The 14,496-nt window shown below is 41.2% G+C and overlaps 1 protein-coding gene across 1 annotated transcript; it reads left to right on the top strand.

The window, feature by feature from the left end:
* The first annotated feature begins 6,988 nt into the window (after window positions 1-6,988).
* LOC113248851 (olfactory receptor 2H2-like) lies at window positions 6,989-7,933 on the top strand. The gene has a single exon (XM_026490463.2). It carries the CDS (start codon window positions 6,989-6,991, stop codon window positions 7,931-7,933), a length of 945 nt encoding a protein of 314 aa, XP_026346248.2.
* Window positions 7,934-14,496: the final 6,563 nt, after the last annotated feature.

The following is a 14,496-nucleotide window of genomic DNA, read 5'->3' as shown; positions in this document are numbered from 1 at the left end:
ATGAGGGCATTCTTCCAACTGCTAAGTATATCTACCCCCACTATGCATTCAGGGACCAGAGAATACGTAGGGTAGACCCACAAACCCACTGGACTGTCAGTTGGACGTAGGCCAGGACTCCAGTTGTAACCACCACTCTGACAAGGCAATATGATGACATTTTTGTGTGCTCTGCCTCGTATGTGTCAACAATAACTTCATATTTAATGGCCCTCAAACTTTTGGTCTCAATACTTGTCTTTACTCTTGTACAGCTATTTTGGTACCTGGCCGCAGATGATCTTGAGGAAATATCATGTAGAATATTTATTATGTATCCTTGCATTGGCATTGCAGAGTTCTTCCTCAAGGGACTTGCCTTTCCCTTTAATTGTTAGCATCTAGGTCTGAGAATTAGCTTCGACACGGAAGCTAAGGGAAGGATGACTGTTTTCCATTGTAGCTCCAATTGCAAACCTGCACCTATACAGTCAATTAGTCTATGACAAAGGGGGGAGGAATATTCAATAAGGAAAAACAGTGTCTTCAAATGATGCTGGGAAAACTGGTCAGCTACATGAGGAAAAATGGAACTGGACCATTTTCTTACACCATACACAAAAATAAACCCCTAAAGGATTAAAGACCTAAATGTGAGAACTGAAACCACAGAAGTCCTAGAAGAGAATACAGCAGTAATTTCCTTGACATCAGCCATAACAACATTTTTCTAGATGTGTCTCTTAGGACAAGGGAAATAAAAGCAAAAATAAACTATTGGTGCAAATGTTGGGTAATCGTTCTTTCTGATGGCTGAGTAATATTTCATTGTGTATATGGACCACATCTTCTTTATCCATTCTTCTGTTGAAGGGCATCTCGGCTCCTTCCACAATTTAGCTATTGTGGACAATGCTGCTATGAACATTGGGGTGCATATGGCCCTTCTCTTCCCTAAGTCTGTATCTTTGGGGTAAATACCCAGCTGTGCAATTTCTGGGTCATGGGGTAGCTCTATTTTTAACTTTTTGAGGGACCTACATGTTATTTGCCAAAGAGGCTGTTCAAGGGGGTGGGGGGTGGGGGATTGGCATAGGCCGGTGATGGGTATTAAGGAGGGCACGTATTGCATGGAGCACTGGGTGTTATATGCAAACAATGAATCGTGGAACACTACATCAAAAACTAATAGTACTGTATGGTGACTAACATAATAAAATTTTTTAAAAAATAAACTATTGGAACTACATCAAAATAATAAGCTTTTGCACAGTAAAGGACCATCAACAAAACGAAAAAGCAACCTGAAAGATACTTGCAAATGGGAGAAAGATACTTGCAAATGATATATCTGATAAGGGCCTAAGATCTAAAATACATAAAGAATTTATACACATCAACAGCAAAAAAAAAAAAAAAAGCAATAAAACAAAAACAGAAAAACGAGTATCTGATTAAAAAGCGGGCAGAGAAGCTGAACAGACATTTTTCCAAAAAAGACACACAGATGCCAACAGACATATGAAAAGATGTCAGCATCACTAATCACCAGAAAAATTAAAATCAAAACCACAATGAGATATCACCTTACATTGCCAGAATGGTTAAAGTCAAAAAGATAAGAAATTACAAGTGTTGGTGAGGATTGGAGAAAGAGGACACTCATGCATTGTTGGTGGGAATGTAAATTGGTGCAGCCACTATGGAAAACAGTACGGAGGTTCCTCAAAAAGTTAAAAATAGAATTATGATATGATCCAGTAATTCCACTATTGGGTATTCACCCAAAGACAACAAAAACACTTGCTTGAAAAGACGTATGCACCTCTATGTTTACTGCAGCATTATTTACGATAGCCAAATTATACAAATTATAGAAGCAACCCAATTGTGCATCCATAGATGAATGGCTAAAGAAGATAGATAGATGATAGATAGATAGATGATAGATAGATAGATAGATAGATAGATAGATGATGATAGATATAGATAGATAGATAGATAGATAGATAGATAGATAGATAGATAGATGATAGATCTCCCTGTGCTATTAGAACTGGATCCAGAGTTCCTTTCCAGCAGTTTAATTCCTAAATCTTGGAAGAGTGTCCCCACGTCTATGAGTTCCTACATCCAGCTTTATATTGTTTCTCCCCTTAGAGTCCCTGATGGTACATGTTAGCTAAGTCCTAGAGATTTTAGAATAAGCTATTTCCTCTGATAGCAGGGACCATAATCATGGCTCTTGAGGTGCTGAGTAAGGGCAACGAGAGATTTTGAGAAGGACTGTACCATCTTTACATTATATCCAGGCAAGTGGAGCCTACTCTCCTCTAGCAAGATGTGGGAGACTCCTTCCACAGTTTGGAAGTTTCAGAGAAATCTGGAAGTTCATGTTTTTAAGGTGCAGCTGAACAGATACTCATCACCCCAAGTCTCATTGTCTGAATCCTTCCCCATTGGTGTCTTTGCTTTAGCATAAAAGGTCTCTTGAGACTGTTTTGTCTCCCTCGCAGACTTGTGGCCCAGCAATTAAGTCCTGGGTTCGATTTTCAACAGTCTTCCCTACGTAGCATATAGGAATTTACTTTGAAGCTTCCACGAAACCTATTTTGCTTTTGTAGCATTCCCTAAGTTAGCACTCTCAAAGTGTGTCCCTGGACCTGCAACGTCATCATCACCTGGGACCCTGTTTGAAATGCCAGTTCTTGGGCTTCACCCCACACCTATGGACCCAAGAACTCTGGGTAACAAGCAGTTTGAGAACCACGGCCCTGAGTCGATAATTGGTTGAGTGAAGTATACTATTCTTTTTCTTCAAGGTTCCTAAGACAGTCAATGAAAACAAGCAAAGTTAATAAAAATCTAATCATCACTATCCCCACATCCTTCAAGGGTTAGATGTACCATATGCCCCAGTGCTTCTCCTCCTCCATGTACCTCCTCCCAAGCCACACCAGGTAAGACCATTCATTAGTGATGCTGATGTTAGAGCATGCCAAGCGTCACCACTATTCCGTTTGCCCCAAAGTAATGAGAAGTTTCTTGCAGTCTGACTGGTGAGTGATGCCTTCTCCTGAAAGGTCTTCTCCTCTTGCAACTCTGCCCAGGTGCCCTAAAAACAGAGCTTGAGAGAAGAAATTAGGTTCAAACACTTGATTTAGGAGGTAATTTCATGAAGGAGTGAGGGAAGCAGAGTGAGAGAGATAAGAAAGCCAACCAACATAAGGGTGTAGGAGCCAAGTTGTGCAAAATGTGAGCTCAGTTCTCCCAGGACCTCCTGAAAAGCATACAGGAGGTATGCTTCCACTTGAAGGAGGGTTGCTGGAACATTTTCCCACTAATTACCATCCTGCCTTGTTTGAAGATTTCCCCGAGGGGCATTAAATCTCTTATGTTTCTGGGTGGCACTTGTCTATGTGCCAGGTCGGCTCCCCCTGTGTCAGATACAGCCTTGCAGCAGACAGGGAAGACATGCAGCACGCTCGAGGTGGGTCACTGACAGGGTGTGTAAGACGAATCTAGCTCACACGGAACTGTCACTGCAGCTCTGCTGAGATCAGCGGTGGGATGAGGGAATGCGCTGCACTGGCAGCAGAGACACCCGCCTCAGAGGTGAGATGTAAATATTGTAACCATTACATTCCACACTGGCCATGACAGGAATCACAGTGCACCGGGTCTCAGGAAAAACTCCTCCAGATACTGTTCTGACAGGCAGAGGAGGTGAGCTAAGAGAAAAATCACAGGGAAAATTGGTATTTCAGGGAACAAGACAAACGTCAACAGAAGCAGTGGTGAAGAGAATTCTTGTATTTTGTGTAGTAAACACTTAAACTAAGACTCTCTCCTCCCACCCATGAACCTTTGGAGAATAGTTGATCTGGATGGAGATACAGATGCACAGATAAGGATATAAGTAGGTATAGACATCACTACCAAAGAAAGAAAGAGAGAAAGAAAGAAAGAGGAAGAAAGAAAGAAGAAAGAAAGAAAGAAGAAAACCAGAAAAGAAGGAACAACCTTAATAGACAAAGAACACAAACCATTCACTGGAAGTGAATGCAAGTCACAGGATGGAAGAGGAGGTAGCTTGGTTTCGAAGATGGGAAAATCTGCAAGGCCCTCAGATGCTTCAAAACATCACACTTTATTCTTCCCCTGAAGTATCAAACTCAGATTTACACACACAGTGCTAACATTTCAACTCTACTTTGCAAAAATTCTACAGAAGATCAAGGAGCAATGGCACAGAAAAGAGGACAGAGACCGGGAGACGATGTGGAGATGTTCAAAGATGCACAGCAGTGAAACGAAGATATGAGACATGCGCTGTGCTGTGTGCGGACTGCTTACTGACGGGTCCACTTCTAGTGGGTGGATAAAGTCGGACACAGTCCACTACAGAGGATCGGATAGGAGACAGTAAGGCCAGAAGGAACTTCCAGCAAGTTGTGCGAAAGCAAAAACACATACTGCTGTGAAAACTTGAGATAAGTAACAGCATGACGAATTATCACGTTGTTCAACGGGGTTAAACTGAGATCAAGAATTCACCCCTAAGGTATGACTGTACAATAGATTGTAAATATCAGGTCATGCCGTGAATTTTCTGAGAATCCTTGCTTGAGTGGGCCATTTGACCAACGTTATTTTATTAATGGGATTTTAAACATTTGCAACTGTATTTCCAAGTATTTCATTTCCTCCAGTTCACTTTATCATTATTAGGACTATTTAAAAGTGATGAGAAGCATATGATGAGGTATGGGAAGATGAATCAGGCATGTTATGCTGCCTGAAAATTTTGTGAGGGTTACATAAGCTAATGCACTTAGCAAATTGTCGGTTACACGACGAGAACCCAGACAAGTGTGGCTGTGCTGCTGTTGGTCGTAAATATCTGTTTCATAGTTGTAACTCTCTAATTAAAATCCCTCTCCACCCACTGATTGTGGGTGCATTTTCTCAAATCTGTGGGGAATAATTTGGGGGAATAAAGGGGATAAGCTATAAAACAAAGAGATGGAGTAGTACCTGTAATCCACCATTAGCGTTTTGATGATTTGGTTTCACTCCTTAATATTTGGTAAACTGGAAAATGTTTTGGAAAATGAATATTTCTATTTAAATATTGTAATAGTAAGCCTTCATCAAACATATCGATTTGGGAGAAGGAAGGGGTCTAGGAGTTTAAATTTTTTGGATGAACATGCACTCAAAAGAATCACTGCGTGAAATCAGTCAAGCAGAGAAAGACAATGGTTATATGGTTTCACTCATTTATGGAACATAAGGAATAGCAGGGAGATCGGTAGGAGAAGGAAGGGAAGAATGAGGGGGGTAAAGAGAAGGGGGAATGAAGCATGAGAGACTATGGACTCTGGGAAACAAACTGAGGGCTTCAGAGGGGAGGGGGGTAGGGGAATGAGATAGGCTGGTGATGGGTATTAAGGAGGGCACGTATTGCATGGAGCACTGGGTGTTATACGCAAATAATGAATCATGGAACATTACATCAAAAACCAGGAATGTACTGTATGGTGACTAACATAACATAATAAAAAATTTTTTAAAAAATCACTGTGGGGCATAGCTTTGTAAAACCTGTTGTTTTCACACTGTTTTCCTTCAGTGAATCTTGTTGGGGGACTCCCTTGGCAAAAGCTTATTGTGAATGAAAACACTGGAAATTTACAAAGTACCATATAAACAGCCTTAAGAGGACAGACTTTGTCACACCACACTGATAGGACAGTTGGTGGGAGCAGAGAAGCAGGAGCGTGAGCGAGGAAAACACGGAAAGTGAAGAAGGAAAAGGAGCCATCGACCCTTTAGTACGTTAAGAAAACAGGCCAGTGATGGAGTGAAACAAGTATTTCCTAAATCTCTTTTGATCTACTGCATAAATGAATAAAAGATAGTGCATTTCCCAAACTTGTTCTGTAATCAGGTTTTATGCCAAGGAAAGGACAATGAATACAGACATGTCTGCTCTGTAATATAAAGATGGGTAAGTTATAATGGTGGGAAAGTGGGTGTGATTACATTTCAATTGTTTTAGAAAGGAGATAATGACATAGAATATTTATCTTTTCTTTATAATATCACTCATATTCTCTGCAAAATGTTGCCTATCTATTTTGATGTTTTTCACCTGCAACAAACATTTGACTAGTGTCATCATCATCATCAGGATAATCGCAGATAGCACACCTCACACAGTTAGCATGGGCCAGGCTCGCTCTCTCTCTCTCTCTCTCTAAGTGTTTTCCTTGTGTTTTCACATCTAACCCTCCAACACCCATAGGTAGTTTCTAGGATTGTCCTCTATTTTCCAAATAGAAAATCTAAGGAAAGAACTAAGGTAAGAACAAAAAGCTTAAATAATTTTCCTAAGATTACAGAGCATAAAGTAGCTGAGGAGGAATTCAAGCTCAGAAATCAAGAGAAGGTGGGAAGGAAAGAGGAAGAAGAAGGAGATTGAAGGGCAGGAGGGGGAAGAAAATGAGAGGAGGATATTTAAATAAATTGAGATATAAAAATGCAGAGAAACAAGGGAACAAAATGAAGAGAAAGAGGCCAAAAGAAGATATGGTTGAACAGTAATTTTTTATTAAAAACTGTGTGATAAATGTTGTCAATGTACAATATTTGAGAGCAAAGATAAGATGGTCTCAATATTTAGCAAAGTGATTTTCACTAACAGATATTTAATATATATTTTACATAATATTTATAGTGAGGGATTCTAATCAGGTAAAATATGAAGAAGATGCAAAAGAGGAAGAGAAACAGAGAGTTCACGGATGACATGTTTCAAAGATTAGAGCAGGTCACTGACTCTTTTATTTTTCCCTGAACTATAGGTGGCAGAATCTCATCCTTGAGTAGGAAGGAGTCAAATAAGTCATACTGCCTTTCTTCCTGCCTCTGTGTTGAAACCATCACAGGCTTTGGAGCAACTACTTTTGAGCCGTTTTCCAAAGACGTGACTGCTCCGGAAGATATGATCACAGTTTGCAATGAGAGCTACAGTGATTTCATCCTGCTGGGCTTCTCTGAGAAGCCATATTTGGAGAAGATACTTTTCTGGGTTGTTCTGATCTTTTATTGTTTGACTATTGCAGGAAATGCGGTCATAATTCTTGTTTCCTCAAAGGATCCTAAACTCCACATCCCCATGTATTTCTTTCTTTGCAACCTTTCCCTGCTAGATCTCTGCTTCACCAGCAGCTGCGTTCCGCAGATGTTAGTTAATTTCTGGGGTCCAAAGAAGACCATCAGCTACACTGGCTGTGCCGTTCAACTGTACGTCTTCTTGTGGCTTGGGGCCACTGAATGTGTCCTTCTTGTGGTCATGGCTGTGGACCGCTATGTGGCAGTGTGTCATCCACTGCAATATACTGTTATCATGAACCCCAGAATCTGTCTGCAGCTGGCCATCCTTGCGTGGGGGGCGGGCCTGCTCCAGTCTCTGCTGCAGTCTCCTGCCACCCTCCAGTTACCCTTCTGCTCCCACCGCAGGGTGGATGACATTGTGTGTGAAGTCCCAGCCCTGATTCAGGCCGCTAGTGCAGACACCACCTACAATGAAATCCAGATGTCCATGGCCAGTATCGTCCTCCTGGTGGTACCCCTGGTCATCATTCTCGCCTCATATGGGGCTGTTGCTAAGGCTGTGCTGAGAATAAAGTCAGCTGCAGGCCAGAAGAAGGCGTTCAGCACCTGCATTTCTCACCTTCTTGTGGTCTCCCTCTTCTATGGCACGGTCACAGCTGTTTATCTTCAACCCAAGAGCCGCTATGCTCAGGAACAGGGCAAGTTCCTCACCCTTTTCTATGCTGTTGCAACCCCCTCTCTTAATCCCCTCATCTACACCTTGAGGAACAAGGAGGTCAAGGGGGCACTAATCAGACTGGTGAGGAGGACTTGGGATTCCCAGAATAACTGAAGTGCTGACATATGTTGGTCTCTGGCTCAACCTGAGAAGAGAGAAGAACCTCGTTGCAAAAAGCTGAAGATTTACCTTCTAACCCAAAAGTACGGGAGAGTTAGCTGCATTTTGTTCAAGCTGAGAATTCAGCCCCATTCGTCAGTCACTGAGTAGGCCCTCACTTTCTTCAGGGTGCTGACGAGGCACAGTGTGATATCGAAATGGGTATATTTAACATCACTGTCTTACAGAGCGCTCAATACAGTTGAAACACAGACCAAAATAAAAGACCAAGCAATATTAAGGAGGGCACGTATTGCACGGTGCACTGGGTGTTATACGCAAATAATGAATCATGGAACTTTACATCAAAAACTAGGGATGTACTGTATGGTGACTAACATATCATAATAAAAAATTATTATTAAAAAAAAGACCAAGCAATATACTTTGTGCCTTGCCATTTCTTTCTTTTTTCTTTGTTCTATTTTTCTCCAAGCTCAACACAACTTTCTTCCAAACTTCCAATCCAAAAAGGGTCTGAAAGTTTTGAGACAGAGAAGTTTAAGGGACTCCTGTGTTCCCTGGCACTGATCTGGTGGGTCTCAGTTCCCAGTCACTGGTGCCTCATTGCCACAGCAAGCCCACCGCCCAGGTCATGTGCCCAGAACAGCCCAGTGCAAGCTGTCAGCCAAGCAGAAGCCCACACTTACTGCTCTCTGGGTCCAAGTTCTTAGTTTGAGCTCTGACATGGCGAAGCCCTAATTACAGGAATAGACTTGTATTTTTTTATTCATTTTGAGACACTTATAATAGGATGGCTTTCTTTCTACCAGATCCAATTCTTATTCATTCATCTTGTAGCTAATTATTCACTTCCCATTATACATCTATTATGTACTAGGGCTGGGAATATAATGGAGGATAAGACAAAATCATTAGCACCGTACAGCTTATGGTCAAATGATGGATGCAGATACTAAACAAAATCTTCTGTACTATTTCATGGAGAGATACTTGTTCTCCAGCTCCTGCCTCAGGCTGCTTACCAGGCTGCATGCATTTTGACTTTTGAATGTTACGCACCGAAGATTTATTGTTGCTTTTTAGCTATTGCTTGTGGGTGTTGACTATTCTCATCTGTTTCACTAAAATCATAAATATACATTATTGACTTTGCTGTGTAGACTGTCTAATTACTGTGTTCAGTCCTTAACTGCCTTTCATTACTGGTGCCAATTTCCTATATAGGTGGACCTAGGATCAGGCCCTGTTACCTCTCACTTTCTGCTCAGCAATAACGGCACAATTTCGATGAGGATGTAACATAGCTTCTCACTGCCTATAAAAGGATGATACTTCTAAAATCATTTTCATATTCTTCTGCTCAGTTGCAAAGAATACAAGGAATGACTAAGAAGAAGACTAGAAGGACAAAGGTTGTTCTGTGGTTTTACTCCGAGGTCACCGCGCAGGGGCAGCCCAGGGAGGAGTGTTAATTAGGTCGAGGGTCTATAAGTAGTAACTACCCTGGAGGTGAAGGTAGGGATGTTGGGGAGGGAGGCAAGATGGTGGGGAAGTAGGGACCCCGTTGCAATGGGTCCCCAGAATTCAGCTGGCTATCTATCAAACCATTCTGAACACCTACAAAATCAGCCTGAGATGTAAGAATACGTATCTGGATCTCTACAAGCAGAAAAGCGACTGCTTTTTGCAAGGTAGGACGCGGAGTTGTGAGTCTGCAGGGAGATTTTGGAAGATAAACAGAAGGGGGAGGGAGCCTCCGTAAGCTGGCTCCTGGGAAGTGATGTGACACCAGAGCGCAAAATCAGAACCTTTAGAAATCTGCTCTAGGGAGAGACGTCCCTCTCTGAAGGGGCTCCGGAAATGAAAAGGCAGAGTTCTGGGTAGGGCACTGTGGTCTAGGGATCCGAGGAGGCACAGAGCGAACGGGGAGCCTCAACCGGTGGAGTGCCCAGTGGAGCAGGAAACTGGTTCTGGTCAGCGAGCCCAGGAGGGGACTCTCAGCTCAGATGGCCATAAACCTCGAGCTGCACTGTGGATAATCCCTCTTTTCCTGAGCAACCTGAAAAAAGTCTGGAACCTGCACCCGACCGGGCAATAGCTCCCAGGGTGGCAGTGGCCCGGAAAGGACGTTAGAGTGGTACCCAGACATGATCCAGGAGTTCCAGGTGAGCGCATGAGCCCACGGCCGCTTGCGGTTTTAGAATCACAAAGGGCAGTGGCACTCCCAGGACCTGGGACTACCTCCCAGAGTGGCTGTGGGCACCCACCGCGGGAGGCTGTGGGTTTTGGTGCATACGGAAGTGGAGACTGTCCCAGGGGGTTATTAAAGAGGGCAGACTGCCATCTTTCTGCTCTGGGCCAGAGGTTTGGGTGTGGCCATGTTTGCTCTGATCCTCTGAAGAGGGACGGAAAGCCTCCAGGGAGCAAAAGCCACACAGAGGACCCGTTTCCAATAAGCCCGTCCCCCTGACAGGTGGTGGAAAAACTCCACCCAGGCAGGGATACCTGAGAAATGGCTGGGCAGGCCCTCTCCCAGAAGACAGGTAGGAAGCACAGGTGGACGAGAAACCTATGGATCCTACGAGACTGTAAAATCCCAGCACCAGGGGAAAATACTATATTGCACTCCCGGTGTGGCCTCACAACTTGGTTTTTGTTTGTTTTCTTTTTTTTTTTTTTTTTTTCAGATAAAATTCTCTCCTTTTCTTTTTTTTTTTTCTTTTTCTTATGCATTTTCTCTTTTTTTCTTTATACCTTTTTCCCATTTCTACTAGATGCTTATTGTACCAACTTGTATTTTTAACTTGTATTTTTTCACATCTACATTTATACATATATGCTTCATATTAGTCCTTTTTTCACTCTATTCAATTTTATTTTTATATAAATATAAGTTTTACTTTCCACGCAATTTACAAGTGGATCATCCTGCTTTGTCCACACTGTGAGATTATAATGTCTTATCCCCTCCACCCCCTTTTTAAAAATTTCATTCTTGTATTTCATTTTGACTTTGCTTTTCTGTGGTGGCTTCCAAACACTCGGATTTTTCTAGGGTGCATCTTGCTTGGGTCGTGGCTGATATTTTGGACTCTGTCCATTTGCCCACCCATCATTCTCTGGGCAGAATGACTAGAAGGAGTAACTCACAAAAAAATAAAAAATAAAAAAATAAAGAACCAGAGGCAGTATTCTCTGTCACAGAGCTAACCGATATGGATAGAAGATGTCAGAGGTAGAACTCAGGATAGCAGTCATAAAGTTAATAGCTAGGCTTGAAGAAAGCATAAGTGACAGTATAGAATCTTTAAGAGCAGAAATGAGATTGAATCAGGCTGAACTTAAAAATGCTATGAATGAGATGCGGTCTAAACAGGATACTCTAACAGCCAGGGTAAATAAGGCAGAAGAGAGAATTAGTGATCTAGAAGATAAGCTGTTAGAAAGGAAGGAAGCTGAGGAAAATAGGAATGGGCTGCTAGTAGTACATGAAAATAGACTTAGAGATCAATGATGCCACGGAATGTTTCAATGTCAAAATTATTGGGATCCCAGAGGGAATGGAGAAGGAGAGAGGACTAGAAGGTATATTTGAGCAAATCATAGCTGAGACCTTCCCTAATCTGGGGAAGGAAACAAGCATTCGTATCCAAGAGGCAGAGAGGACCCCTCCCAAGATCAATAAAAATAGATCAACACCCTGACATGTAATAGTGATGCTATTCACGTGATGTTAATTGAGCATAATAAAAAGAAAAGTAGGGTTGCCAATGTATTTGAATGTTCATCCTACTTTTGTATTTTTTAATTTTTATTTATTTTAAATTTTAAATTTTTATTATTATTATGATTTTCAGTTAACCAGCATATAGTTTATCATTAGTTTTTGATGTAGTGTTCAACGATTCATTAGTTTCATGTAACACCCAATGCTCATATCATGTGCCCTCCCTAATGCCCATCACCCAGTTACCTCATCCCCCCCCCACCCCTCCTACAACTGTCAGTTTGTTTCCCAGTGTCAAGAGTATCTCATGGTTTGTTTCCCTCTCTGATTTCTTCCCGTTCAGTTTTCCCTCCATTCCCTTATGATCCTCTGTGCCATTTCTTATATTCCACATACGAGTGAAACCATATAATTGTCTTTCTCTGATTGACTTATTTCACTTACCATAATTACTCTCGAGTTCCATCCATGTCAATGTAAAGGATAGGTATTCATCCTTTCTGATGGCTGAGTAATATTCCATTGTATACATGGTCCACATCTTCTTTATCCATTCATCTGTTGAAGGGCATCTGGGCTCCTTTCACAGTTCAGCTATTGTGAACATTGCTGCTATGAACATTGGGGTGCATATGTCCCTTCTTTTCACTACATTTGCATCTTTGGGGTAAATACCTAAGAGTGTAATTGCTGGGTCATAGGGTAGCTCTATTTTGAACATCTTGAGGAACCTCCATACTGTTTTCCAAAGTGGCTGCACCAACTTGCATTCCCACCAACAGTAGAAGAGGGTTCCCCTTTATCCACATCCTTGCCAACATGTGTTGTTCCCTGTCATCCTACTTTTGAAAGAGCCTGGAATGATTCCGGGTCTTGGATACAGAGAAAAACTGTGAGCCAGATGTAAGTGCATGAGAGAGAAAGATTAAAATTCCAGTAAATATTAAGGAGGGTATGTGACATGATGAGGATTGGGTGTTATATGCAATTAATGAATAATGGAACACTACACCAAAAACTAACGATGTACTATATGTTGGCTAATTGAGTTTAAAATAAATAAGTAAATAGGTAGATAGATAAATAAATAGAAAGTTGTATTCCATATTACTCAGCTACCAAAAAGAACGATTTCTCAACATTTGCTGCAACAGGACGGGACTGGAGGAGATAATGCTAAGTGAAATAAGTCAAGCAGAGAAAGACAATTATCATATGGTTTCTCTCATCTATGGAACATAAGAACTAGGAAGATCGGTAGGGGAAGAAAGGGATAAAAAAAAGGGGGGTAATCAGAAGGGGGAATGAAACATGAGAGACTATGGACTCTGAGAAACAAACTGAGGGCCTCAGAGGGGAGGGGGTGGGGGAATGGGATAGACCGGTGATGGGTAGTGAGGAGGGCACGTATTGCATGGTGCGCTGGGTGTTATACGCAACTAATGAATCATCGAACTTTACATCAAAAACCAGGGATGTGCTGTATGGTGACTAACATAATATATTTAAAAATTTTATTATAAAAAAAAAAGAGGTTGCTGCCTGTGTTCTTCTCTAGGATTTTGATGGATTCCTGTCTCACATTTAGGTCTTTTATCCATTTTGAATTTACTTTTGTGTATAGTGTAAGAGGGGTCCAGCTTCATTCTTCTGCATGTTACTGTCCAGCTTCCCCAACACCATCTGTTGAAGATACTGTCTTCTTTCCATTGGGTATTCTTTCCTATTTTGTTGAAAATTAGTTGACCATAGAATGGAGGGTCCATTTCTGGGTTTTCTATTCTAGTCTATTGATCTATGTGTTTGTTTTTGTGCCAGTACCCTGCTGTCTTGATAACTATAGGTTTGTAATATTGCTTGAAGTCTGGAATAATGATGCTTCAGCTTTGCTTTTTTTTTTTTTTTTTCAAGATTGCCTTAGCTATTCGGGGTCTTTATGGTTCCATAAAATTTTAGGATAGTTTGTTCTAGCTCTGTGAAAAATGCTGCTGGTATTTTGATAGGGTAGATGTGTAGATTGCTTTCGATAGTATAGACATTTTAACAATATTTGTTCTTACAATCCATGAGCATGGAATATTTTTCCATTTCTTTGTGTTTTCTTTAATTTCTTTCATCATTTTTTTATAGTTTTCACATTATAAATGTTTACCTCTTTGGTTAGGTTTACTCCTAGGTAATTTTTGGGTTTTGATGCAATTCCAAATGGGATTGATTCCTCGATTTCTCTTTCTGCTGCTTCGTTATTGGGTTATAGAAATGCAACAGATTTCTGTACGTTAATTTTGTATCCTATGACTTTACAGAATTCATGAATCAGTTCTAACAGTTTTTTTGGTGGAGTCTTTCAGGTTTTCTACACAGAGTATCATGTCATCTGCAAATAGTGAAAGTTTGACTTCTTCTTTGCTGATTTTGATGTCTTTAGTTTCTTTTAGTTGTTGGACCACTGAGGCTAGGACTTTCAATACTATGGTATGGTGACAGTGGACTTTCCTGTCTTGTTCCTCACCATAGAGGAAAAGTTGTCACTTTTTGCCCATTGAGGATGATATTAGCTGTGGTTCTTTCATTTATGGCCTTTATGATGTTGAGGTATGTTCCATCTATACCTAATTTGTTGAGGGTTTTTATCAAGAATGGATGCTCTATTTTGTCAAATGCTTTTTCTGCATCTGTTGAGAGGATCATATGGTTCTTCTCCTTTGTTTTATTAATGTGGTGTATCACATAGATCGATATGCCAATATTGAGCCACCCCTGCAGCCCAGGAATAAAGAAATCCCAGTTGATTGTGGTGAATAATTCTTTTTTAAAATTTTTTATT

This window comes from Ursus arctos, unplaced genomic scaffold (assembly GCF_023065955.2).
Source record: "Ursus arctos isolate Adak ecotype North America unplaced genomic scaffold, UrsArc2.0 scaffold_31, whole genome shotgun sequence".
Lineage (NCBI taxonomy): Eukaryota > Metazoa > Chordata > Mammalia > Carnivora > Ursidae > Ursus > Ursus arctos.
Note: the sequence above shows the minus strand (reverse complement) of the source record. Positions and strands in the feature narration are given on the sequence as shown.

Excerpts from the sequence above, each read along its gene's own strand:
- LOC113248851 (XM_026490463.2), top strand. The coding sequence starts at position 6,989 with ATGATCACAGTTTGCAATGAGAGCTACAGTGATTTCATCCTGCTGGGC.